Source organism: Panulirus ornatus, chromosome 14, assembly GCF_036320965.1.
Source record: "Panulirus ornatus isolate Po-2019 chromosome 14, ASM3632096v1, whole genome shotgun sequence".
NCBI lineage: Eukaryota > Metazoa > Arthropoda > Malacostraca > Decapoda > Palinuridae > Panulirus > Panulirus ornatus.
Window position 1 is genome coordinate 5,643,791 of NC_092237.1, and position 27,549 is coordinate 5,671,339.

The window sequence follows — 27,549 nt, forward strand, 5'->3', positions numbered from 1 at the left end:
CTGTCAGATGGACGTCGTATGCTCTGAAAGTTAGTTAGGAACATATTAATACCTGTTAATACCAAGTGTTTTCAGGATATCAAAACAGGTTGTAAGGATACAGATCGGTCATACTTGAACAGAAAGAGGATCACATTCAGTCTTGAAAAGAAATTACCGAAAAGGAAGGAAAATTGAGTATTACAAGACTATCTAGAGGCAAGGAACAATAGAGGCAAGTTCTCATAGATTGAACAGAATAAGAAAACGGGAAAATACAGAAGTGATAAGATAAGGAAACCTGGAAAGGTTACTTTCAGTGAGGAGTAAGTACATCCTGGTGGCGGTGAGACTGGCAAACAAACTTGAAATCCTTGATGCATTCATTTGAATGACACCATACAAAAAACAAGATGTCAGCTAACTGGAGAAGAGATCTGAAGACTAAAATTATATATGCAAATGAATAATTTGTAAAGGGAAATTCCTCCAGATGTTATAATAACAGTTGAGACAAGTTACAGTAAGATAAGCTCACATTTAGTATTTTCCAAAGGATACACAATAACAGGAAAGGTAAGATAAGACAAAAGAGGAGGAATGATAGCACTCTCAGTAAGAGATGACTAAAGCTTCAGAGGGTACTGGTCCCTACAGAAGACATATAATAGAAAAAAAAATAAAAACTTGCCTGATTACTCTCATAGAATATGATCTTCCAAGAGGATCTTATGACCTAGATCAACAATTTGCTCATAATGAAGGCACAATTAGGATGTACCATCAGTTTGATTAACTCTACTTGGTGATGGTAAAATTCTACTGCTGGGATTTTCATTACACTACAGGGAGATCAACCGAGAACATTAAAATCCACATAAAAGAAAAAGAGAAATTGAAGCAAATGATTTTGTGACATATAAACTTAACCTCCTGTCCAAGGACCCCTCTTCTGGGACTCCTGCAGTACTCAAGAAGCCAGCCACGTCCAATGGGCAGGACCACAAGTCAGGAACAGCAGTCACATTGTGTATTTGTTTTTAAGTGATGAGTGGAAGACAACTGACAAGTAGGTGTCCAGTGTCCTTGGAAGTTGCACCTTGGACATGAAGGATCTTGTAATTCCTGAATTGATATTTTGTTGCAATGGTGGAAATGGAAGTAGCCCAGAATACAGACAAGAAATTGTAAGCTTGTCATATGCGTGTATTGTAGATGGTTGTAGAGATGGAGCTTAAAATTGAGTTGGGATGGACAGTGGTTCAGTGTTCGCAGTCATTACAGTATAAATGTGTTTTGATAGTGCTATGTTTGTTGAGGGGGTGGGGTAAATCTACAAGTATAGGTTGCTCAAGCGTAAAGTGAGGATGAGCTTATTTCTGCCAAGACATTGGTGTTTGATAATAAAATGGCTTAGATGGAAGGAGTCTTGTTCAGTTACAAAGAAATAGGTGTTCAGCATGTTGAGTTGAGATTGTATTGGAAGTATTTTTTGTTGTTAAGGTTTTGAAAGTTTGAGGTTTTTAAGCAACCAATTGACCGATTTGAATATCCTCTTTCATGAACTTTGCTGTTTTATCACATTTGCTTTTGAAATGGTGGATAACCAGGCAGATGCATAGTTTTGAGAGGAGCAGATTGTTGAGATGCCTAAAATTTTCTCGTGTCTCTACATTATCAATTCATATGTTTATCTTTTCTTCAAATAAAAAATGCATCAGTAATTTGATATTCTTTTATGTGGGGAAAATATATAAAATCTCAGTTATTTCATTTATATCAAAGTTAATAATATTTCAAACTTATATTTTACAAATTATGTTTACATATTGAAACCTTTCCATTTCATGATTCTTCAACTTGTCTGATACGTTATAGCATTTTTATTTACAATAATGGTAAAATCCGCACGTTATTTGTTCTAAGATGTAAAAATACTTATATCATTCAGAAAATAAGATATGTAAAGATCATGATTTGTCTAAGTCCTCAGCATTAACTATAAGTACCAGAGCTGACTGTCGTTCATCTTCTTCCTCTGTAGGTAGAAGATCAACCCTTGATAATGGGTCCTCTACACCACCAGTGGAATGGGGTGAAGCATTTTCTTCTTCTTCTTCTCCTTCTTGGGTGGTGATGACAAATGTCTCCCCTTCCTGACCATCACTGCCTTGGCTCATCAAAGAATAAACATTGCTCGTGATTTTGTTAATAGTGACTTCAGGTGTCTCTGTCCCACGGACAACTTGTCCCATTTGCCTGAGAAGAAGATTAGTATCTATGACATTCTCAGTTAAATGAATAACTTGACCACTGTCATCCACTATGTAACCCTCAGGTAACACAAAGTTTGATGCATTTGGCACAGTGTCATCCACTGGTTCATTGGATGCAATGACCTGTATTGATTCAGGGAGATGTTTATGAATACTTTTATTAGGCAACACATTAGCATTTTCACCAGATTTAACAGTTTCTTTCACATCTAGAGGATCAAGATCATCAACCACATCACTTAAGTCTCTTACTTGAATCATATCATCTGAAACCTGTGTATCTGTGGACTCTGTGGAACATTTTTCTTGTTTAATTGCACTATTCATTTCTAATGGAGTCTCTAGTCTTGATATGTTATCATCTGGCACTATACTAGGCATATCTATTTCATCTTTTGCAACCTTAACAGTATCAGCATCATCATTTGCCGTATTACACTTCACTATCTTTTCGCCCTGCAAGGCTTGCTGTGTCCACTCACCTTCTTCCTCTCCCTCTTCACTTTCTCCTATCAGTGACACATCCCAAGGTATTATCATGACGCATCCATTATCATCTGTATGAGTAAGCAAATACTGGTTATCACCAAGACCACTAAGGCCAGTTTCAACCGATATCTGTTCATCCATGGGAGTATCTACAGGAGTACTGTCTTCTGTACCACCTGCAAGAGTATACAGGGTTATTTTTCCATCTGTTTCTGTATAATATGTAGAAGGCTTGACATTACCTGATGCTTTTCTCAATACCCTCCTCTTTCTTCTAGCCTGCTGTTCTTGCATTGCTGCCACCTGTGAAGTAAAGCAAATATGCGTGATTATATACTGAAAACTTGAGAGGTCATATTTTTACTGCTCAAAAACAATAAACTCCTCTCTGCCTTAGTCCACTATTTTCTGTTCACAGTCAATATCTGAACTAACTGTTATCTAAATTGAATCTTTAAATTTTCTGGAATCTATAGTTACAGGTATTATGCTATCACCTACTATCTAGCACAGTGGTTTTAGTCAAGCCTTTTCAACCACATAAATTCACCTACAAACCATTCACTCAACCCTCTCTCTACCTACCTTAATACATCCTTTTATCTTTTTTAAATATCCATCAGAACCTCAAACTCCTTTCTTCCATTCATTATCTTTTAAAGTAATATTTCACAACATATTCCTGTGATGTCTAACACACTTTTCAGGATTTCTAAATTAGACTTCAATGGCTACATAGCTAAAGTAACCAGGAGTACCCTAACACACAACAGCTAACCTACTTTTAAGGACCTTCTACTAGAACTAGATAATAAGGCTGTGATGATAATACACTGTCTTGAATCTAGCAGTCTTTGAGGTAAGCAGTTGCCAAATTTGGGACTTTACCAGATCATGGGAATCAACACTGTCATGGATACCTGACAGCAGACCAAGTAGATTAAAATAACTTACCAAATGTAGACTTCTACCTGCAGTCAAACGAGCCTCAGCTAGAGAGGTTTATCTGATATGCAATACAGGACTGTATGGTTTACTCACTTTTGTGTCCTTCTCTTTCCGAACCTGGTCCCTGAGTTGCTCTACAGTCAGTGTTTGACCTGTCCATTCTCCTAAGGTGGGTAATAATCTCTGTGCCAGCTCCTTTCCTTCTTTACTCATCTTTTCATAGTCCTTATAGTCCACTTCAGGTTCTGGCTCTTCACGTCCACTTTCTCTTAAGAAACTGAAATAATGAAGTCATATATAGTCTTACTACTTGGTATACCTTTCTCCTTTAGTTCTGATCTGAGTAATGTGACAATTTGTAGAAAAAAATTTGAAGACTGAAAGTGTCTTTCCGTTACACAGAAGCAGTTGTCCCAAAGCTACTCCAGTATCAAACTCGGGGATAAAAATGAAAGCACACATGCTTTTCAAAGGGAACTTCCCAAAGTACTTCCAAGTATTCATGTATTCTTCAAAACAACATCCACACTTCCTAACCTTGTTTCCATACCCATCCAGAAATCCTGCTAGTAAATCTTACAGTTGAAACAAAATGCAAAGCAGTATTATGTTAGCACCTTAACACTTCCGTGCTCCTTTCCTAAATCAGGATCTGTTATATGTTACAGAATAGCGTTTGTATTGCCTTTATGTGAATTTTAAGAAACTTGAAGAGATTGGAGTCCTTCTGTGTGTTTAACATCAAAAATGCTTTCAGGAATATAGTGTTGATCTATTTATGTAGGAGTTGAAAGAAATAATTAGTTGTCCTTCAACTTATCATAACCGAGCATTGGTGTAGCTATCTATCTATCTATCTATGTGAGTGAAATTAATTAATCCAGAATGGCATCACCCATTTCCTTTCAACTTTGTAGATATGTTGGGAATAACTAGAGAATGCAATCTGAACTCTTTTCAGGTACACTACTCAGAAAACAATACTTTATTAGCCTATGTATACTGGACTATGTCCAGCAAAGGCCATCATGGAAAACCATCATGGCCTGTGCTGGCCACAGCAACCAGGAATGCCACCGATAAGTTGGAGGTATGAGATGAGGAGGGCCATGCTGAGATTGGAGTCTGGGAGAGGGAGGGCTTAGCACAGTTTTGGGAGCTTGGTGGAAGGGAAAAAAGTGCAAGGAAGGGGGCTCGGGCCAGAGAAGGATCATGCAGGGAATGAGGATCATATAAAATAAGAAGTGTTCGAGAGGACTATGTCCGGTCACTAAAGTGCCATGAAGCTTTAAAGTTAAAATTGAGGCCAATGGTACACTGGCCAGAGAACTAATAATTCTTATGTCTGTATCAGAAAACCAACAAAACTTTCTAGTCCCTCAACTGATTACATTCATTACTTGGTATCTGGTTTGTTGACATGGTATTATGAATTTATCTGCTGGTCATTTGTCTACAAATAAAAAGAAAAGAAATGAACTTCAAGACTAATGTTGCAAAATTACAAGTGTTGGAGCATGTTACCAGTGGATACCGATTCGTATTTACAACATCCTGGTAATTCTGTTCAGCCCTGTGTACTATATAAAGCTCTGATAACTCTGCTCGACATCATGTAATGGATAATCATTATCTCATGATCAAATTCTAGGCATTAAAGTTACATGCCTATAAAACTGTAACTGACAGATGCAGCTTTAGTACAACCCACTCTGACAATAGTTACTTTCCATGGTTTTCTTGTTTACCAATATTTTCAACATATTTTTTCAAAGGTTGGCTTTAATGCAGGGTTTCTGTGCCTGTTACTCATCTTGAAAATTTCTTTAACTTCCAAACAGGGAAGGTATTTGTAATTCACAGAACATGGTAATCTTCGAGTAGCACAGTCCACAGCACAAGAATCTTGTGATATCCTGCAACAACAGATATATGCAGAAACAGTTTGCAAAGAAAGCAAGTGATATTTAAGAAAAAGTAGACATGTCTGTTTCAAGAGAAAAAGGAAAAAAATGAGTTGAAACGAAGCATCAAAACTGAGGCAAGAAGCATGATGTTAAGCCATGTGTATATTTATTCGAATATCCTTATTATTGACATTCGACTGATGGTAAATCATTAATCATCCAGAGATGTTACGATGAATATATTTATACACTGCTACTATTCTAGTCAATACCTTCCCTTCTGTAGAGTAGTAGTCCGTGAAAAGTCCTTTGCAAATCATTCAATCATTACATAATCTTTACATACATACATTACAGATTTGAACCCTATCTATTCTTCACATCTATGATAAAACTTACTCTTTATAAGTGAAGTCAAGCCTGTCATGAACTTGTCTAATATGTTTGATGAGATTACCCTGAGTATTACAGGAAAAGGAACAAAAGCAACATTTGTATGGCTTCTCTCCAGTGTGAATCCTGATATGGCGTCGAAGATGATGAATGGTTGGGAAGCACTGAAACAGAAAACAAGAATGTCAGATTGTTAAAAAGCAAGCAAAAAAAAGAAAGTATGCCAATTGATTATGCAGCACGAGGTTTGCAACACCATAAAAAGAAAATGGAAAAAGATACAACTAAAAAAAAATCACAATGGCTTGTAAAAAATAGGAAGATGGGATTGAAGCCAATCATGCACCTCACTGATATTATGAAGGTAAAGTAAGGAAGTGAAGTGCACGAAAATAACATTAAGAGCTTAACCTTGAGAGATAACTCTGAATTTCAATTTCAGTGGAATGAAAAAGTTACGGAGTGAAATGTCAAAGAAAACATAATGAGACCTTGTGAAATCTTCTTTTCTTTCTCCTTGTGAAATCTTCTTTTCTTTCTAAGTGATCTCCCAGTGTCATAAGTGTTTCCGTAAGTGTTAAGCCAAGGGAAAATGAAGTTAAAACTAAACGAAGGGTGCAATACTAATGGGATAACGGATATCAATGGTTAACCAAAAGGTCAACAACAAATGAAAGACTGATCCTACCACTACACATGCATTACTGACTGGTGACACATTCCTAAGCATCCAACAGCGTGATGATATCTAAACTTTTCATATTTCTAAGCTTGATTGCTGTTTCTTACATTTGTGAGGAATGGACAGGAATGGATGAACAAAGGCCACATTTGCTCACAACCATTCTCTAGCTATCACATGTAATGCACCAAAACCACAGCTCCCTATCCACAACTTGGCCCCTAAAGACTTTTCCATCATTTCCCCTAGCCGCTTCATATGCCCTAGTTCAGTCCACTAACAGCACATCAACCCCTGTATACCACACTGTTCCAGCTCACTCTATCCCATGCACAACTTTCATTCTCCTGCATATTCAGGCTTATATCACTCAAAATCTTTTTCACTCCTTCCATCTCCATTTTGGTCTCCCCCTTTTCTGTTTACCTTTCTTTACTCATTCTTTCCGTTTGTCTAAACAATTTCACCACTCCCTCTTGAGCTCTCTCAACCAAGTTCTTTTTATTACCACTCCTTGCTCTTCCCCTTTCATTACCTACTCAATCAAAATACCTCGCACCACATGTTGTCTTCAAACATTCCCAACTCATCCGCCCTCCTCTGCACATCCTCATCTACAACTCAAGCCTTGCATTTATAGAATATTTGGAATCATATATATATATATATATATATATATATATATATATATATATATATATATATATATATATATATCTTTTTTTCTTTTCTTTCATACTATTCGCCATTTCCCGCGTTAGCGAGGTAGCGCTAAGAACAGAGGACTGGGCCTTTGAGGGAATATCCTCACCTGGCCCCTTTCTCTGTTCCTTGTTTTGGGGAATATATAAGAAAAAAAAACCGAGGGGAGGATTTCCAGCCCCCCGCTCCCTTCCCTTTTAGTCGCCTTCTACGACAAGCAGGGAATACGTGGGAAGTATTCTTTCTCCCCTATCCCCATGGATAATATATATTATTTTTCATAAATAGCCTACTGGGCTAAGATATTGTAAAATTAATGGAAAGGTCTGTGAGGCATGGATGTATTCTTTCTCCCCTACCCCCAGGGATATATAGGGATATATAGGGGAGAAAGAATACTTCCCATGTATTCCCTGCATGTCATAGAAGGCGACTAAAAGGGGAGGGAGCGGGGGGCTGGAAATCCTCCCCTCTCGTTTTTTTTTTTTATTTTCCAAAAGAAGGAACAGAGAAGGTGGCCAAGTGAGGATATTCCCTCAAAGGCCCAGTCCTCTGTTCTTAACGCTACCTCGCTAATGTGGGAAATGGCGAATAGTTTGAAAGAAAAAAGAAAATATATAATTCTCCATAATATATGGATTTATACAGATGTATAAGTATAATTCGAAATAGCATATGAAATTATATATAAGAATATAAGAAGTTACACACACATATATATGAGCGGCCTGGATATATATATATAATATGTATATATCACGCAGTTTCACAAATTGAGAAGTGTGGTGATGTTATTTCTTTGTCTTTGTAGGATCAGTGCAGGAAAAAATGAAGAATGGATACTCAGATAGAGCACAAGACAGAAATATGATATATGCAATTTCTAAGTCTGTCTACTATACTGTACTAGTACAAGCAGTGCTACATAACGAACCTTAACACAGTGAGGACATCTATGTGTTCTAGGCCCATGAACTTGAAGCTTGTGTGCTGATAAACGATTTCGCATGATGAATTTTTTACCACAATCTTCACAAGCAAAAGGTTTTGCACCTGAAGATGAAAAACAATTTTGTTTATCTATGCATATGAAACTAAATCAATAAAACTACTTAAAACAATAAAATATTCATCATAAATTCTGTAAATTAAGCATACTATCAAATCAATGCCAAGGCAAGTATTTATGTTCCATGAGTCTATCGACTTATATCTATTCTATGACCAGTACACCAAAACCAGAGACTCCTACACCACAGCAAAGCCTGAATGACCTTTCTGTGGTTTCCCATTACTGTTCCATATGTCTTTGTTCACCCCATAAACAGCACTTTGCCCCTATATACCATATCACTCCAATTCACTTTATCCCACGGAAGTCACACTCCCATTGTATCATCAGTCCCTAATGACATAAAGCATCTTTCATCCATCTCAAAAACTAAGTCATAGAATAATTTATCAAATGAAAAGCTCATTGTAATTACGTAACTGATTAGATATCAAATAAATACACCAAACTACAAAAACTCTAGCAGCATGCAATATATCTACACATTACTCAGTGACATATACATAGAGAATCCAGACTTCTAACTCACCAGCATGAGAAAATAGATGTGCCCTTAAGTTTCTCTTAGACCGAAATGTGACACCACATACAGGACAAGCTATGACTGGCTGTGTTCCTTCGTGAGTGAGCAAATGATTGCGTATGGTGGTGCGACGATGAGTTACAAAGTTACACTGCAAGGAAGTTTAATATCCTACAGTATTACATAAAATATCACTTTGCAATAAAGGAGTTATATTTTGTTACTTCAGTACAATGAAATGGCTCAATGAAACTATATTGATAAATGAAGTCTCCATAGTAGAATCAATAAATCATGTATTTCACAAATACTTATCTCGCCCAAGAAAAGGTTCCCACATGTATGTTGTAATGGCCAATAAAGAACCTTCACATATTACAATAACATATGCATGTGTACAAAATGAATCTTTAACAAACTCCAAGCTCTGTCATGAGTACAATGCACATGAATTCTAAAAATCCCAAATATGAGTACACTTACATCATGTAATTACGCTATGAAAAGTAAATCACTTAAACACATGAAAATATGCAATAAACATATGGTTCATTCTAATAACCCCATCTCATAGATAAACAAAAAAGCAAAAGCTGACATGAAGATTTCTAGAATAAGAATGTTAGTTCTTTAACAAAACTTACTTTAAAGGGATTTTTCATACATATTCGCCATTTCCCGCATTAGCTAGGTAACGACACGAACGTGACTGAGCCTTAGAGGAATATCCTCACTTGGCCCCCTTCTCTGTTCCTTCTTTTGGAACATAAGAAAATGGGAGGGGAGGATTTCCAGCCCCTCCCCTTTTAGTCGCCTTTTACGACATGCAGGGAATACGTGGGAAGAATCTTTCTCCCCTATCCCTAGGGACAACTTTAGAGTTAAAACATCATATTCCAAGCATCACCATAGGACACAATATAGTATTGTGTATATACAAGGTAGTACAACCTAGTCACACTAATGAGCTTGTGAGACCAGCATTAAAGTTAACACAACATGGATAAAATGGAAATTAAACAAAGAAGTAACTCTTTTAAGTGGTTTGGGCTTCTAGCATATGGTACTTAGCTTGAGATCATTAAGTATGACAAAGTAAAATCTGATACTTCAATATCAGATTTGTCCCTAATCAGAACATGTAAGAAAAATTTCATCCAGGACAGAACATCTATCTTTTTCAGAACAAGACATTAAAGTGAGGCTTCCAGATGTTCCCTTACTAGTTATCTTACTAGACTCGGTAAACCAATACCTCTATCTTGAGGTGTAACAGGTATGCATATGAGAAGACACACTCAACAGAAGGTAACTAAAACATCTTCTCATTCAACAGAAGGTAACTAAAACAGAGTTGTATAAAGATATCCTACTTACTAGTAATATCTACTCACCAGAGCACATTTCATCCTCCGAGTTTTGGCATGAACATACTCTATGTGCTCCCTTAAGCTGGTATCTCTTGAAAATGTATTGCCACAAATTTCACAAATGTACAGCTGAGCATCTGTATGCTTGTAGGAATGGCGAAAAAGCTCTATTTTTGATGCTGCAGTAAAGTTACATTTTTCACACCTGAATGGTAAATCTTCTTTATTCCTGTGTCGAATCTGATGTGTTTCTGAAAATATTATATATTTTACCTACACACTCCAGAATACACACTCATTCATTCTTCTGGTTGTTCATTTTAGACATCAAGAAAGATAAAAAATATCATAAAATTAATATGACCCATTCTAGAGTATAATTAGTCTTCTCTCAGCAACACCAAGAAAACTTTCCAACCAAAGGAAAATGGTCCATAATCATAACATAAGAGCTAATTGGTGAGAAAAAGTATGTAAACCTAAGAAAAAACCAAGGAAAATACATAAGAACTAGTTGGTGAGAAAAGTTGATTATTGAGGTATGTAAACCTAGGAAAACTACTAGGTTTCCTTTTCTCATGAAAGCAATACAGCACAGAATCTACCACATTCAAGCTAATTCTAAAATAGGAGGATAGTTTCTTTTCTGTATACAGGCAGTTTTCACTGACATTGTGGGTGCTTTCCTCGAAACCTACCATAATCAAAATGACATTAATCAAATGGGTTTTGCTATGGAATCAGTGTTATCAAGTGGATCTGTATTCTCAGGTACTGAATTCTAATGCAAAACCTGATAAGTCTGTAAGTGAAAATCTGACTGCTGTTTAGCTAGTTGGATATAATGTTACGATTTGAACAACAATACAAATTGTGAAAGGTATGTTAACAGCAGCTTATTGTATATTTGTGAAATAGAATCCCTAAGGTATGCATACTTCATACTGGTTCTTTTCTAAATCCTGTACAGCTGCTACCAAACAAAACACTGAAAATCCTCTCCCATATTTGCATCCTATATAAAAAGTGATTTTAACAAATGTTTTTGTGTTGTGAAAAATTAAGAGTGTAGAATTGTCTCATCTCATCCAATTGGCCCCAAGAGGATATACAGTCAAATAAACACAAATAAAGAAATGAAAGGAACATATCCATCAGTAATCTCAGGTAAGTCTCAAGTTCAATTACTTCAATTACTTATCAATTACTTCCTTTAAAGTCTCAAAATCTTATCGATAATATGAAGCTGCATATGAGTGCAGGTTGAATGGTAGCCATATCTATGATAGGCCAAGGTAAGAGGTGGCATTCCTGTTAGTCTCAAGTTGCTAACTCTTTATTGGATAAGAGTCAAAGATTCCTTTCAGAATATCGGCAGATATCTTAGTTTCCTTAATTGTTTTATTTTCAATTACAGGCAATCAGAACTTGCTAAAGGATGTGAGGATTACATTATCCCAACCCTTCTTACAAAAGAGAGAAAATCACTATTCAGTTTCAAAATATGAGACATTACTTAGAATATACTTACTTAATATGGACAAGGTAGAATACATCTTTCCACATTCTTCACATTTATGCTGAGATTTCATACTTCTCTGAAAAGAACAAACAAACAACTCAAACAACATGGGATATAAGTTATGTATCCCCACAAGGGTGGGCATCCACAACCAACGTACACTACATTTCCTTTCTAACTCATCCATCCATGCCCAATCTTTAAACTGGTACAAGCTAGCTCTTATATCCTTTTGTTCTGGAGGCCAGAGAGATGATCTTTGTCTGGTCTCTCACACATGGATATCTCAGCCTGGAAAAAAATTCTGAAAAGTCTGTCCTGTGCTTCCTTTTACAGCTGCCCAAGTTTTTAATGAATTCACACCTCACAAGCAAGGGCTAGCTCTCTTCAAACTGGCTTTACAGAGTAAATAATACTGTTATCTAGCATGTCTATATATGCCTGAGGAAAATTTGTTTAGAAATTCTTTCTACATCCTTTAACTGCAATTAATCTTACACACCTATCTTCTTCATTGTAGTTTTTCTTACATCAAAAATGAATTACATGAATTTTCTAAATATTTTTACCTTCATTGTCAACACAAAATTTTGTTTAATTCTCTGTTCTTATGAGTCAAACAAGTCTTAGAAACTTCATGCACATAACAGAGACAAATTTACATACCTTTCTTGGAACTTTATCAACATCCTCAAGAGTATCACAGACATATATGCTTTGTGCTTCATTTTTTCTTTCATTTTCTTCATGCTCCTCCTTATCCAGGCCTTCAGTCTTTGGTTCACTCTCTTCCACTTTTACTTGTTGTTCATTTATTTTTTTGCCACATCTTTCGGCATCTCCACCTTTGATTCCACTCTCTTTCAGGCAGCTTTCCAACAGATCAAATCCATTACCTGAATGAAGGTTAAAAGAGACCATTAATGCAGAAATTAGAGCTAGCCATTTCATTGCCCTGGGCCTTCAAAGAGATGAATCTTAACAAAATTATGTGCTCAGAATTATTTCTTACTGCTTCACATGAAAGATATCACACAGCACCTGCTCATTCCAAATTCTATTGACAGAATTTCACATCCACAGAATGGCAGCATATGAAGAGCTTTCCTTATGCATTCTAACCATAACAGTATACTCAAACATGAATTTTACAAAAAGAGTGAAAGTTAATATTGTAATGAAGAATTCCATTTGTTTTCTGCACTTAAAACAGTAATACACTTGTTATATCTTTTCTAAGTCCACAGTTAATCTCCACACAATCTTATTGGTAAAAGGTTATTAGCAACACTCTTATGAACTGGTCACAAGATTCTTGATGTTGTTCAGTTTACACAAGTGAAGACAGTTTGAACTTGTTAAAAATTTAATCTACATTTTTTGAGACAAGAATTTTGGGTAAGTACAACATATGAATTTCTTTAAAGGTTTTATAAAGTACCTATACACAAATGACACCCAAAAAATAGAAAAATCTGCTGGAAAGATTGCTATCTATACTCAAAAAATGAATCCAAAATCTAAACACTGCTTGGTCCCAAGTAAACTGGACTGGAGTTCTCCTACTAGTATCCCATTTTCTTACTTGTTCCACCCCTACTTCGATTTTGGAAGGCTCATCCTTGCATAAATAGATTTAAAGAAGGCAAAACATTCAAAATTCAAAGACAAAGAGTGTTTATATCTTACAAGTGATAAAATTTGCACTAAAATACATAACTGAATGGGGCTTGATAAGCCATAATCATAATGACAATCAAAAATCATTTACAAACCTTGTTCTTCTCCAGATATTTCTGAAGTTTCTTTTGTTCCAGAACTACTATGTACAGATTGTGTCATAGTAGCTGTACACTTTTCTTCTGTCTTAGTTCCAGAGGCAAGTGATGAGGTACATTCGAAGTCTGTGGAACTTAGTGGTGTCAAGCGATTATATGGGGGATGTTTCCGAGGTCGTCCCCGACCACGCTTGGCTCGGAAAGTAGCATGATGCTTGGTTTCAGGTGATACTATAAGAAAAAGTTTGTAAACATATCAATTCATAATGATATTTCATTCTTTAGATGGATGGATATGAAACATATTCATGGTTTCCAGGAAAAGTGGAATGTTACAAGTTTTTTCAAACAATTTCATATATATAGTATGATTTGTCGCTGTCTCCTGTGTTAGGGAGGTAGCGCAAGGAAACAGACAAAAGAATGGCCCAACCCACCCACATACACATATATATACATACACATCCACACATGCACATATAAATACCTATACATTTTCAGTGTTTGAAGCACAGATGTCATAAAGTGCAGCATTGCAAAGATATAGGTACCTCTGGTAGCTTCAAGATATACTTTGTCATATCAAAATCACTTTGCACATACCACAATTTTTCTTTATCAAATGTGACACACTGGCCCATATACCCAATACCAGTCAAAATGTATGGCTTCCTAAGGAAGAAAATAACAGCCTTCAGTGACATCCACTATCAAGTTTCCTCTGAAACATTTTGCTTCAGATGCTTGACAGTTTTACCACCATTAAATAACACATGCATTTAATCACAATGACTGACACGTACACCCTAAATATCATATGCTAAATATTTTCATTAAGAGCACAAAGAACACAAATACTTTCTTCCTTCAAACAACCTTGTTCTATCTCATCTTCTTGATCCTCATTTCCATGGCCATATTCTGCAAGTTGTCTGTAGTCTACTTTTTTTGTGTGTCGCCTCCCTGAAATGATAAGGAAGTTCACTAATAGTTTAAGAACTAAAATAACATCCTTATGAAAAGCATGCAACTACAAACTGTGCCAAAAGGCTACAAAAAGTTCACTGACAACGAGAAGTTGCATGAAGGATGCTACAGTAAATGCAGGAAGTAGCATATTTCAATGCTAAGAGATTTCTTCCTAATTATCAATTCAGAGGAAACATTTTACTAGTCATTTACCCATTATAACAATTAACATAAGAAATCATTGTTTCCTTGAGCTTTGAGTTCTATCATTGAATGTGAGGATAATTTAGAAGTAATCAACATGAATATGTTTGCCCAAGGAAATCATGACATTGTATCTTATACCTACAACCCCATACCATTAAGTCATAATCCAGTAAGTTATAACCCATAAGATATTACATGGCAAATCAGATGGCTTCAAAATGTTGTTATAAAAAGGAGGGAAAACCAAAAGAAAGCTGTTCACTTGAATCAAAGTTTTTTTATATCATTATACTTAACTGACGTCTCCCATGTCAGTGAGGTAGCGCAAGGAAACAGACAAGGAATGGCCCAACCCACCCACATACACATATATATACACGCACATATAAATACATATACATTTCAAAATAGAACAATAAAAAATATTGCCAGCACTAAAAAGCAGCAGGAGAGGCTGAGTAACATCAGAATGAGGATATCCATACATGTCCTACTGTATTAAGACAAAAACTACTTCATTCACATATCATACTTTTAAAATGTGCAATGGTTAAGCTCACCTGATACAATCACATCCTTTGGTGCTGTTCCCCTCTCTTTCACAGTCTTTGTCTTTTCTTCATTTACAGATACTTTTTCGACTTCCTCTTTTATTCTTGCAGATATATTTTCTTGCACCTGGTTCTGAGTTCCTGGCTTATCAATTTCAGTGGTATCTTTTGCCTCTTTCTTGAAAACACCCACCTATAAAAGATTTTGAGATAGAAACTAAGTTCTCATATTCTAAACTAAGTCAGCTAATCAGTGAGTTTTGCTAAATGAATTTAGTAAAATCTATGAAATCACAACTTAATGATAAAACTGAGGGATATAGAAAAAGAACTAGTTTGAAAATGTATATGCAACAGGTGCTATGCTATGTCATGTAAAAGAAAATTCAAAATGTTCAGATTTTGCTGATGGTTCTACTGAGTCTGAACTTAATTCAAATCCAAAGTCATCAACTGCAAATAAGGGGTAAAAGAAATGAAATGTATGGTTATTTTACTATACTTTAGCGGGATTAAATGAGTATAGTTTAGATTTAGTTAGGTTAGTCACATGTGCTAGCTTTGCTTAACCTTTAGTGTTTCTGCCATTCTACAAAAACAGAATACTTATATTATGCACTTCTCTTATTTTTTCATGCTTGCCATTTCCCATACTGGCAAAGTAGTGCCAAGAAGTAAAATGGCCTCTTTGTTCACACCTACTCTCCAGCCATCAGGTACAATGCACCCAAACCAGAGCTCCCTATCCACAGCCAAGCCCCACGGACTTTTCCATGGCATCTCCTGACTGCTGTATATGCCTTAGTTCAACCCAATGACAGCATGTCCCTTTCTGTACAAATTACAATTCCCTCTATCCTATGCATGCCTCTCATCCTCTTGCATGTTCAGACCCCACTAGCTCAAAGCTTCTTTCTACAACTTTCCATTTCTTTCTTAGTCTCCTCTTCCCTTTGTTCCTTCCACTCTGTCAGTCTCCCTTCTTTCATCTTCTCTATGTGTCCAGACCATTTCAGCGCATCCTGTTAGCTCTCTCAATCATACTCCTCATACTACCATAGCTCTCTCTTACACTCTTACATTCTTTACATGATCAACTCTCCTTACATAAATTATTGTCCACTGGAATTTCATCTCCAACACATCTTTAATGCATCCAGAACCTCTATACCCCTCACCCACCCTATGGTTCACTTAAACTCCCATAGCTCCATCCAATGCTACGTCCACTCCCATTTATCTAAAACAATCCACTTTCTCCAGGTTCTCCCCATTCAAACAAACTCAAAATTAATTTGTCTCACCTCCTGCTAAACCTCATGATCTTACTTTCATTCACACTAACTCGACTTTCTCCTTTCTCACACTCCCAAACTCGAACACCAGCTTCTGCAGTTTCTCACTTAAGTCTACCACCACAGCTGTGTCACTTGCAAACATAAAAGAAACTAACTTACATCCCAGGCACCCTCTATCCCTTGCAGACTGGTGACCCACCCCTTTTCCAAGACCCGCCTGAGAATTTATCCCTCCACCAACTCATTCATGTGCATTTTAAAAAGCTATGACACCCTTGTCACACCATCCTCCCATCTTACTTCACTACTTCTAATAGCTTTCCTTCCACTCTATAAATCTGCAGCAACTTCCAAAAGACATTTATCCTAAAAAAATTAGCAAATTTTTACACTAACCTGAGTATCTGTCAGCAGTGGCAACCCTGCACATCTGGAGTTTCCTCGTCCTCTGCCTCGACCTCCTCTCCCGCCACGTAGCCTTGGTGCCGATACCTTTAAAGTTTCACCACACAAATATCAACCATCCAGCTTGCTAATCTGAATAAGTAATACCCTAACAAAATACAAAATACACATGATCTTTAAAAGTTGGTTTCTTAGGCAAAATAGAATTGTTATCTATAAAAGCCAATCAGTGTTCAGATATGGCTACATTATGCTGGGATGGTTCTTACATCAAAAGGTTCAGGTTAATGAATTAAGTCTACTTCTTAACAGAAAAAATACAAATTTCCTAATCTTGACATGTTACAGCAATATGATCAAAAAAATAGTCATTCTTCTGATAATCAGCAAAAAATTCCCAATCTTCTGATCTCATCCCTTCCAATGATAAACAAAATAAACCTTCATAACGAGAGCAATGGAAAATCTAATATTTTCTTAAAAAGCCCCTTAAAACAATATTTTCTTTCACCTTCTGGGAGAGTTTTTTGAGAGCCTGCAACCGCACATCATCTGGAAGTTTATCTAGTTTGCTCAATAGCTCATCTACCTGTTGGTAAAAGGCAAATGCAATCTTGAAACAAGCTGAAATACAGAGAAAGAACTTTCAAAATATTCAAAGTTCATTCAAAATCTTGAGAAAAGAATATAAGAATAACCCTGAATAGTTGCACAATCTACAATGGATTGGTGCAGAAACTAAATCAAACCTAAATAGTTGCATAATCTACATTAAATATGACTGGAAATTAATGTAATATCAGCTGAGAATAAAATAACATTTATTAGTCCAGCATCCAAAACATGGATCGCTATCCTACCAACACCTTAACATCACAAGTTACTGTAGCATAGACAAGTTTAACCTGGAAAATTGTTAAAATACTAGTAACCTGCACATAATATCATACTGCATTATATCATCTTACTGTACTGTAAAATGAGCCGCATATCATTAACAAATCATAACTGGATTAATACATGCATATAACTCATCTTCAACAGACACAGTAATCTATGCAAGCATTCCTCATACAGTCAAATCACTAAAGGATTTGTTATATTAATCCAGACAACATCTTGCACTAAAACAAAAATAAGTTGATTCTTTTATATCTTGTATCAGGTATGGGCTTATTCCTTCACATCTTGAACTCCCACATAAATCTAGTTAATACTATCACATTTTGCATCAACGCAAACACATAGTTGATTTCACATCTTAACTCGAACATAACCTAGTCAACTTCTTTTACTTTTGTGCTCAGATATATACTTAGCTGGCTGATTCCATCACATCTTAAATTCAAAGATGAACTGATTCCAATATATATTGCTTTAAAAACAAACCTAACTGGTAGCTTATCATTTTGCATTAAAACATAGACCCAATTCCTTTCCTTTTTACACTAAGAAATGAATCAAACTGATTCTATTACATCTTATGCTTAAACATGAAATTAACCGATTGCTTCTAATTGCCCTTTGTTCTTTATACTTACCATTCACTTCAGCCAGGTAAGCATCTATTGGCACTCTTTTCCCCATCTGTGTACTCCTATGGTACTCTTGTACTCACAAACAGTCCCTATCACCTGCTTCATAATTCAGAATTCTCTATCTTTTTCCAAGAGTGAATCTCAGTGTTTTGTAGAACATCTTTTTATTACCTTTGCAAGAGATGTATATTTTTACTACCTTTAGCAAGGAATGTGAATTTTACTATGTATAAAGCTAACATGTTGGTAACCTTCCTCAAATATTCTCTCCTACTTCCCATGAACCAATTTTTCTGCTGTTATTCCGTGAACATGTCTATGGATGCTCAAAAAGTGCCTTTATTAACTTCATTGGTCTGTAATGTACGTATGTTTGCTTAATAATTGCCTTGTTGTATTAGCCTGTTAAGGTGTGTATGGATGCTCACAAAACGCCTTTTCTTTATTGGTCTGTGAAGGAATTCATGGATGCTTAAATGTGTCTTTCTTTACTAGTCTGTGAAGTGTTTCTCTATACTACTAAGACTAGTCTGTGAACTGTCTTTCTATACTTAAAGGTAAAGGTTTGGATGAATAGTTCTACTGTGCTTTCTGTACGAGTCTGTGGTGTGTACAAATGTTTTATCATATACAGTTCTTTATTACCCTTTGAATTAAGTTTATCTTTATAACGGTCTGTGGTGTATAAAGGATTATATAAAAATTCCTATACTAGTGTGACAGCTTGTATCAATGCTTATTATATGCCTTTCTGTACCAGTCTGTGGATGCTTATAAAATGCCTCTCTCTCTCTCTCTCTCTCTCTCTCTCTCCTTGAGTAAACTTTTTTTTCTTTTACCAGTCTGTGGTGTATGAGAGGCTTATTTGTGCCTTAAGATCTTAATGGATTCTATCAATGTGCCCCTCTTTACAAGTCTATGAAGAAACTGGGCCGATTTGCTCATAATGCCTGTCTTTACAAGCCACTGATAAGAACTTAAATATTTACTACTCTGTAGATATGACTAGATGCATAAAAACTGCTGTCCTTGTCAAATCTGCTAATTACACATTATCATATCTTAAAAACATATAATAGAGTCATTCCCTCTTGCAAATTCTTCCTTATTCAATACTTAAATCGGGTTTCTCCAGTCGAATATATTTCCAGACATGTGTTTGTGATCATAAACTTCCTACAAGGTCTATTTTACTGCTTTCAATACAATAAAAGCCGATAATTCTGTGCTGAAATAGCCATTCATTCATAACAGCCGATGCTTACACCTCTAAGCCATCACGAGGTCAATTGCAAAATAAATTAAGGAAAGTATATAATGATGAAAACTACCACAGGCAAACTATATACATTTTTTTTTCAAAGAAAGTGCTCTAATTTATGTAATTCATGGCCATTTTACAAATGAAAATATTTTTTGATCTTACCTCTTTCAATATATCGTCTGAATCTAAATCCATCGTCTTACTATATATATATTTACAATGAGATAAACATGACTTCATGAAACGCCGTTTCATGCAAATGGCTGCTCCCCAAGACGATGGCCTTGTTATGGGGCGAGCGCACACACCCGGCCACTGTATGCGCTACTTAATCTCTCCTCCAACACATATTATTACTATTCACTCTTTCCTAGAATCTATTTTATCATTCATTATTATCCTTAAGCACCCACATCGATTCAAGAAATCTCTATTATGTCTTAGACGTATATATGGAATCACAATCAAACTCAAGTGATTATAACTTCACTTGGTCTTTTTGTCATTCTGATTTATTTAATTTATGTTTTCTATATTCAACTCCCAATAATTCTTCATTGTGAGATCTAGATTAAATATATGGAATGTGGCATCCCTCTTTGAGCCATGTATTATGAAATATGTATCATGTGCACTGTCCGTCCATTGCTCATTGATAAGTTTACTTGATAATAGCTAAATGGACTTCAGATATTAATACCTACTTTGATTTACATATATTTTGAGTATATAATGAATCAGCTAGATGTTTTAACACTTTTATTGAAATGGCTATTAGGATAACACCAAATATACTGGGTCGTAATAGATTTTAGAGATAAGATAAAAGAAGGTTCGAAAGTATTGCTAAATCAATATTTTTTTTTCATTGGTGAGTTCGCCAGCAAGTTTGAAAGTCAACTTTATCCACTACTGAATGCATATGGTGGCTATTTGACCACTTGTTGGAACACTCTGGCTAGGTAGCAAGACATGGAAGGTAAACGTCCTATTGTCAAACCTTTTATTCCAATCATGATATACGTATTTTGATATAAATTGTATGATGATTTTACTCAATGAAGGTTAAGGATGGTAAATGTATTTTGAAATATTTGTAACTAGTTATTATTGAAGTGCTAAATTCTTATCGGAGTATTTTCTTCAATTTAGAAATTCAGTGTTAGAAAAAAATTTGTTTACATATTGAAATGTCATTTTGAATCTGGCCGCATTTGTTAATACGAGAAAAATGCTTATCTTAACCCGTTGAACGACTGATAGTTTAATTTGAATTGCTTCTAGGGTGTGTAATTACTTAGTGATGAGGTAAGTAGAGTAGTATTGATTAGTTGTACTTCATAAAGGTAAGAACGATTGTGTTATCGTATTTGTTGCCTGATGTAAAATGGTTAGGGTATAAAGGGATGGTGATGGTATTACATGACGTATTGACGTCCTAAGATATAGGAGTTGGTAGATAGTAAGTTGAATGGTATCATTACAGTCACCTAGGACTTTTATCAGTATTGTTTTATTGGTACTTTTAGACCATAAACATAAAAGCATTAAAGTGCCCAGCTGCTGTGACAAAATTTCTTTTTCAAAAGTGCCACATATCTTACTACTTATTCAAGCCTGACAGTAATGCTTAGGTACCTCATGTGTTGGGCAGCAGAATAGTATAAGTTAAAGGGTACATAGCACACGTAAATGGTTACTTTTTCATCATTTTATGTGTAGAAAACTGTGTTCTAATTATTTGTAATATCATACTTATGAAGGTGATAACTATACATAGATGTACCCATCTTAAAAGATTAGGCCTACTTTTCCCAGTACAAGTGGTTAGGAAATCAGTGTATCACACTGGTGTTAAATATGATGTTGCTATTTTTATTCACAGATTCTTGTTTTCCTTCCTCAGTTGAAGTACCTTGACCATGCGACCACAAGTTGTTTTGGATAAAGCTTCAGGAGACATCTGGCCTAAAAGTTTCAAATTAGCTGCACAGAAGACATCAACAAAGCTATCGTAAAGTTCTGGAAGTTTGTTGGTCACCATCAGAATTCTAATACATGTAGTAGTTGAGGGTTTCACTGTATATTATAGTCAAGCATGTTCATTCTTCAATTTTCCTTTTACCTGTTTCACTTTGCATGTAACAATATATTTTTCTTTGTAAGGACATGCATCTTTGTAGGTTTTCTGATTTAAATGAACCATAGTGAAATGCCATTTGTTATTTTGGAATGGTTTTGGATTCATTATTTAATTCATTTCTGTGAACATGCCCAAAATGACATAGTTTTATCTTGTTATGAATAGAGTATATCAAATGATATTTAGCCTTGTCTGTACATCCAGAAGATACTTTTCATTAATCCAGTGCATGCAGAAACATTAAATAATTCTGCCTTCTTATACTGGAAACCACAAGCAAATTTTAAGTGTGATTTTCTGTGGCTATGAAAGTAAAGTTGCAGCCCTTTGTAGTTGGAAATGAAGGTACCATATTACCTTAAGGGTGGATAGTGTACATGATTGAAGCTCATCCTGGTTTTTTATCTGGAATGATAACCTTAAGTTTTCCTCTCATTTCTAATATCTGGATGTCCTACTCTTTCATCAGTTTCTCTATTCTCCGTAATACTAGCTCCCCATCTTGTTCTTCTCTTCCTATATTTGACAGCTGTTGATCATCATGTATTATCTTCCCTCCCTATTAAGATGGTCAAACGGCATCCACTCTAATGTATTCCATTATTGACATAATTTCCTTGTAGACTTTTTTATGATTCAGTCTATTAAATTCTATTGGTCATTGGCATAACTAATTATGGGTGTGCCAAAAGAAGTGCTGTATTTCATTTCGGTAACTGGCAGTTACCTCTCTTACTGGTGTAAGTGTGCCCTCAGGTTTTGATCAGATTTCATTCCATTGTGCATTGATAATGGGTTGTCCCTAGGTAATATAGTCACTCCCAACAGGCATCTCAGTGTTTCAGCAATTACCGTTAAGAAAGTTTATTCATTATGAGTGTGACAGTCTTGTACCTAAAGATATTTGCAGTTAAATTATTTTTCATATTCTAATGACAAACTTATTTCTCAGGCCTGTGTTAGAAGTTCTAGGAACTGGTGAATCACAGATTGCAGTCCTGAGTTGTCACTGTTCCTTCTTGGCTGCTGTAACTCATGGGGAAAATGCCTCTAATAGGCTGTATGTAATCAATTTGATTGAAAGGAGGTAAGTTATTTCTTTGTTTAAAGTAGGAAATGCCCTCACATTTGTCTCAGTAGGCCTTGTTTTTGCTGCTGTAATGATGATTGCAAAAGAACATATTTTTTCTGCCCAGTTTATGTTAGCTTTGTTTATTTTTCCTTATTATGCTGGCCTACTGATGTAGCAGACATATGCTGGCAGAAAAAACTGAATAACTAGTGAGACCAATAAACATGCTATTACATTGTCTGCAAAATCCTTATATCCCCCCCCCCCCCCACTTTCAAATAAAAATTCACACTCAGATTTTAATGCTAATACTTTGTCATCTTTCCTTTGGCCTTGATTACCATCTGTAGACATCTCGGCCTGGAATTGGAAAGGTTCCTAAAGTATTCTAGTTCATGTTCGGGTCCTTAGGGTCTTGATCTGAATGAGGTGAGGCACTGATGAGGTGTTGCAGAAAGCAAGCTTGACTTTCATTTGGTTCCAGCAGTTCCAGTGCTTTCTCATTTACGTTCTCTACTCTTCTAAACTGTCATCATTTTCATTTTAGGGACTCAGGAAGGATCAAAGCTTTTGCCTGTTTTCATTGGCTTTCCCTCTGAAAATTATGTGTATAACTCAGCATATAATCTATTCTTACCATAAAAGAGAAGGCTTTGGGGGAAAAAATCCACCCATGATAAAGGGAAAGAGCCTTGCCTTGAGAATGCCAGTGAGGCTAGAATAGCAAAGGTTTATCTGATATTGGAATAATGTGATTGGAAAATAGGCAGCTCTGTCCAAGAGGCATTGAAGGACATAGCACTGAATTTACAGATGGCAGTTTCTTATCTTCAGAGAGAGGGTTTAGGAGTGATGTTTCAAAAAGGCATATCATATGGGCTGGATGCCATTAACTTTCATGGCTTTCAGGAAAATGGATGCAATTATAGACTATTGGATAAAGAGAGTTAGATAAGTTTGAAAGAGCATGATCTGAATCTGTCTCGCAGAGTTTTTAGGGCTAATACAGGTTTTCTTTTATCCTAGTAATCATCAAGGATATATTATAGTTGAAATCTTTTTGTGTACTAAGTGTAACTGTGGCTTGATTAGTCATGTTTTCTTCCCCCTAGCTTTTGGGTTAGCTGATGACTTTGTAAGAGAACTGCATGGGTGAGGGCAAGTGTGGAGTCAAGCTTAAAAACATGCTTTTCACCGGCTCAAAGCACTTTTTTTCAAAGGATGATTTTACTCTTCTGTTTCTGTAATGTCTTATGTTATTGGCACATGTAATATATTAATACCGTGAAGCATTAACTGACAATACTTTTTTTCAGATTCTATTTGCTGAAAAGAATTGTTGAGCCATGTACTGCACTGGCATTCCACCCATATCAAGAACACACTTTATTTTTAGCCACAGCCTCTTGTAAAGTATATAGTATCAATGTTGGTGAGTAAGAGCTACTGTGATTTATGTAAAATACCCTTAATTGTGTTTGTAATCCAAGTGTAAGTTATTGATTATATCTACTGCCATGGTATTTTGCATACAAAGTTCAGGGTTGTAATGCTACCAAGCAAATATAACAAATTATTAAATCATTATGACTGATATTGATAATGCATAGATTATTGAAAACAAAAGTTGATAACACTGCTTTCAGAATATTTGAGAACTAAGTCCAGTCCTTGGACTAGACAAGTTTAAGAAGATATCATTCATGATAGTGTGAACAGAGCTGGGTGTTCACTCATGTTCCCTGTGTGGCAGTGGTACCTTTTCTCAGTTTTATGGATTCTACCCTATGATAGAGGGAGGCAACTTAAACAGCAGTAACCTTCCATTTTATTCTTGACAGATGATGGCACAGTCACAGTTATGGAAGGCCACAAAATACCTGTTGAGGGAATTCAGTCCGGGGCACGGTCCCCTGTTGTCATGACATATAATGCTAAGGAAGTACTACTTTGGTCATGGCCATCTCTTACCCTCTCCAGTAGGCTGTTGCATGATGACAGAGTTGCTGTAGTATGGGTAAGAATTATTTGCTTAAAACTATGCTTATAGAGAATACCTGTCACCACAGTTACTTCAGCTTTGCCAAGATAAAAATAACTATAAATATCCCTATTAAATTTGCAAAATTTGCCATACATGATGACCCACAAACTGTTACTTTAATGAAGGTGATTAGAATTTGTCTTTTCATGTAGGAGCCTTCATAATGCCTTTACTAAATATGATATTTTGAATGAAATATATACAATATATACAATATTATATGGGAGGGTATTGATTGAGAGGGTGAAGGCATGTACAGAGCATCAGATTGGGGAAGAGCAGTGTGGTTTCAGAAGTGGTAGAGGATGTGTGGATCAGGTGTTTGCTTTGAAGAATGTATGTGAGAAATACTTAGAAAAGCAAATGGATTTGTATGTAGCATTTATGGATCTGGAGAAGGCATATGATAGAGTTGATAGAGATGCTCTGTGGAAGGTATTAAGAATATATGGTGTGGGAGGAAAGTTGTTAGAAGCAGTGAAAAGTTTTTATCGAGGATGTAAGGCATGTGTACGTGTAGGAAGAGAGGAAAGTGATTGGTTCTCAGTGAATGTAGGTTTGCGGCAGGGGTGTGTGATGTCTCTATGGTTGTTTAATTTGTTTATGGATGGGGTTGTTAGGGAGGTAAATGCAAGAGTTTTGGAAAGAGGGGCAAGTATGAAGTCTGTTGGGGATGAGAGAGCTTGGGAAGTGAGTCAGTTGTTGTTCGCTGATGATACAGCGCTGGTGGCTGATTCATGTGAGAAACTGCAGAAGCTGGTGACTGAGTTTGGAAAAGTGTGTGGAAGAAGAAAGTTAAGAGTAAATGTGAATAAGAGCAAGGTTATTAGGTACAGTAGTGTTGAGGGTCAAGTCAATTGGGAGGTGAGTTTGAATGGAGAAAAACTGGAGGAAGTGAAGTGTTTTAGATATCTGGGAGTGGATCTGGCAGCGGATGGAACCATGGAAGCGGAAGTGGATCATAGGGTGGGGGAGGGGGCGAAAATCCTGGGGGCCTTGAAGAATGTGTGGAAGTCGAGAACATTATCTCGCAAAGCAAAAATGGGTATGTTTGAAGGAATAGTGGTTCCAACAATGTTGTATGGTTGCGAGGCGTGGGCTATGGATAGAGTTGTGCGCAGGAGGATGGATGTGCTGGAAATGAGATGTTTGAGGACAATGTGTGGTGTGAGGTGGTTTGATCGAGTGAGTAACGTAAGGGTAAGAGAGATGTGTGGAAATAAAAAGAGCGTGGTTGAGAGAGCAGAAGAGGGTGTTTTGAAGTGGTTTGGGCACATGGAGAGGATGAGTGAGGAAAGATTGGCCAAGAGGATATATGTGTCGGAGGTGGAGGGAACAAGGAGAAGAGGGAGACCAAATTGGAGGTGGAAAGATGGAGTGAAAAAGATTTTGTGTGATCGGGGCCTGAACATGCAGGAGGGTGAAAGGAGGGCAAGGAATAGAGTGAATTGGAGCGATGTGGTATACCGGGGTTGACGTGCTGTCAGTGGATTGAAGCAGGGCATGTGAAGCGTCTGGGGTAAACCATGGAAAGCTGTGTAGGTATGTATATTTGCGTGTGTGGACGTATGTATATACATGTGTATGGGGGGGGGTTGGGCCATTTCTTTCGTCTGTTTCCTTGCGCTACCTCGCAAACGTGGGAGACAGCGACAAAGTATAATAAAAAAATATATAAAATAATATACAATGATACTATTATATATATATATATATATCTGGAGAGAATGAGTGAGGAAAGATTGACCAAGAGGATATATGTGTCGGAGGTGGAGGGAACGAGGAGAAGAGGGAGACCAAATTGGAGGTGGAAAGATGGAGTGAAAAAGATTTTGTGTGATCGGGGCCTGAACATGCAGGAGGGTGAAAGGAGGGCAAGGAATAGAGTGAATTGGAGCGATGTGGTATACAGGGGTTGACGTGCTGTCAGTGGATTGAATCAAGGCATGTGAAGCGTCCGGGGTAAACCATGGAAAGCTGTGTAGGTATGTATATTTGTGTGTGTGGACGTGTGTATGTACATGTGTATGGGGGGGGGTTGGGCCATTTCTTTCGTCTGTTTCCTTGCGCTACCTCGCAAACGCGGGAGACAGCGACAAAGTATAAAAAAAAAAAAAAAAAAAAAAAAAAAAAAAATATATATATATATATATATATATATATATATATATATATATATATTTATATTATATTATATATATATATATTATCCCTGGGGATAGGGGAGAAAGAACTCTTCCCATGTATTCCCTGCATGTCGTAGAAGGCGACTAAAAGGGGAGGGAGCTGGGGGCTGGAAATCCTCCCCTCTTGTTTTTTTAATTTTCCAAAAGAAGGAACAGAGAAGGGGCCAGGTGAGGATATTCCTTCAAAGGCCCAGTCTTCTGTTCTTAACGCTTCCTCGCTAAAGCAGGAAA

The 27,549-nt window shown here is 36.4% G+C and overlaps 2 protein-coding genes across 9 annotated transcripts in view; one reads left to right on the plus strand and one right to left on the minus strand.

Annotated features, from left to right (window-relative positions):
• Positions 1-1,700: 1,700 nt before the first annotated feature.
• Positions 1,701-20,176, minus strand: LOC139753221 (uncharacterized). Its single transcript, XM_071669440.1, has 14 exons — positions 20,036-20,176; positions 17,583-17,660; positions 17,063-17,158; positions 15,378-15,561; positions 14,518-14,604; positions 13,639-13,872; positions 12,530-12,759; positions 11,873-11,939; positions 10,366-10,592; positions 8,978-9,122; positions 8,311-8,429; positions 5,999-6,156; positions 3,786-3,969; positions 1,701-3,047 (listed from the first exon to the last, which is right to left on the minus strand). Exons 1-14 carry the CDS (start codon positions 20,126-20,128, stop codon positions 1,950-1,952), a joined length of 3,000 nt encoding a protein of 999 aa, XP_071525541.1. The 5' UTR covers positions 20,129-20,176; the 3' UTR covers positions 1,701-1,949.
• A 584-nt stretch (positions 20,177-20,760) lies between these two features.
• Positions 20,761-27,549, plus strand: part of LOC139753224 (TBC1 domain family member 31) — a 50,845-nt gene continuing 44,056 nt past the window's right edge. For 6 of the 8 annotated variants that reach the window (XR_011713664.1, XR_011713665.1, XR_011713666.1 and 3 more), the window contains exons 1-5: positions 21,025-21,181; positions 21,780-21,887; positions 22,969-23,103; positions 24,405-24,520; positions 24,930-25,105. Coding sequence is in view for 5 of the 8 variants with exons in the window: in XM_071669445.1 (XP_071525546.1) it covers positions 21,796-21,887; positions 22,969-23,103; positions 24,405-24,520; positions 24,930-25,105 (519 nt within the window). In the remaining 3 variants the exon portion in view is untranslated. Of the gene's footprint in view, positions 20,853-21,024; positions 21,182-21,779; positions 21,888-22,968; positions 23,104-24,404; positions 24,521-24,929; positions 25,106-27,549 lie in introns of those variants that run through there. The other 2 variants (XM_071669443.1, XM_071669442.1) reach the window with 2 other exon arrangements.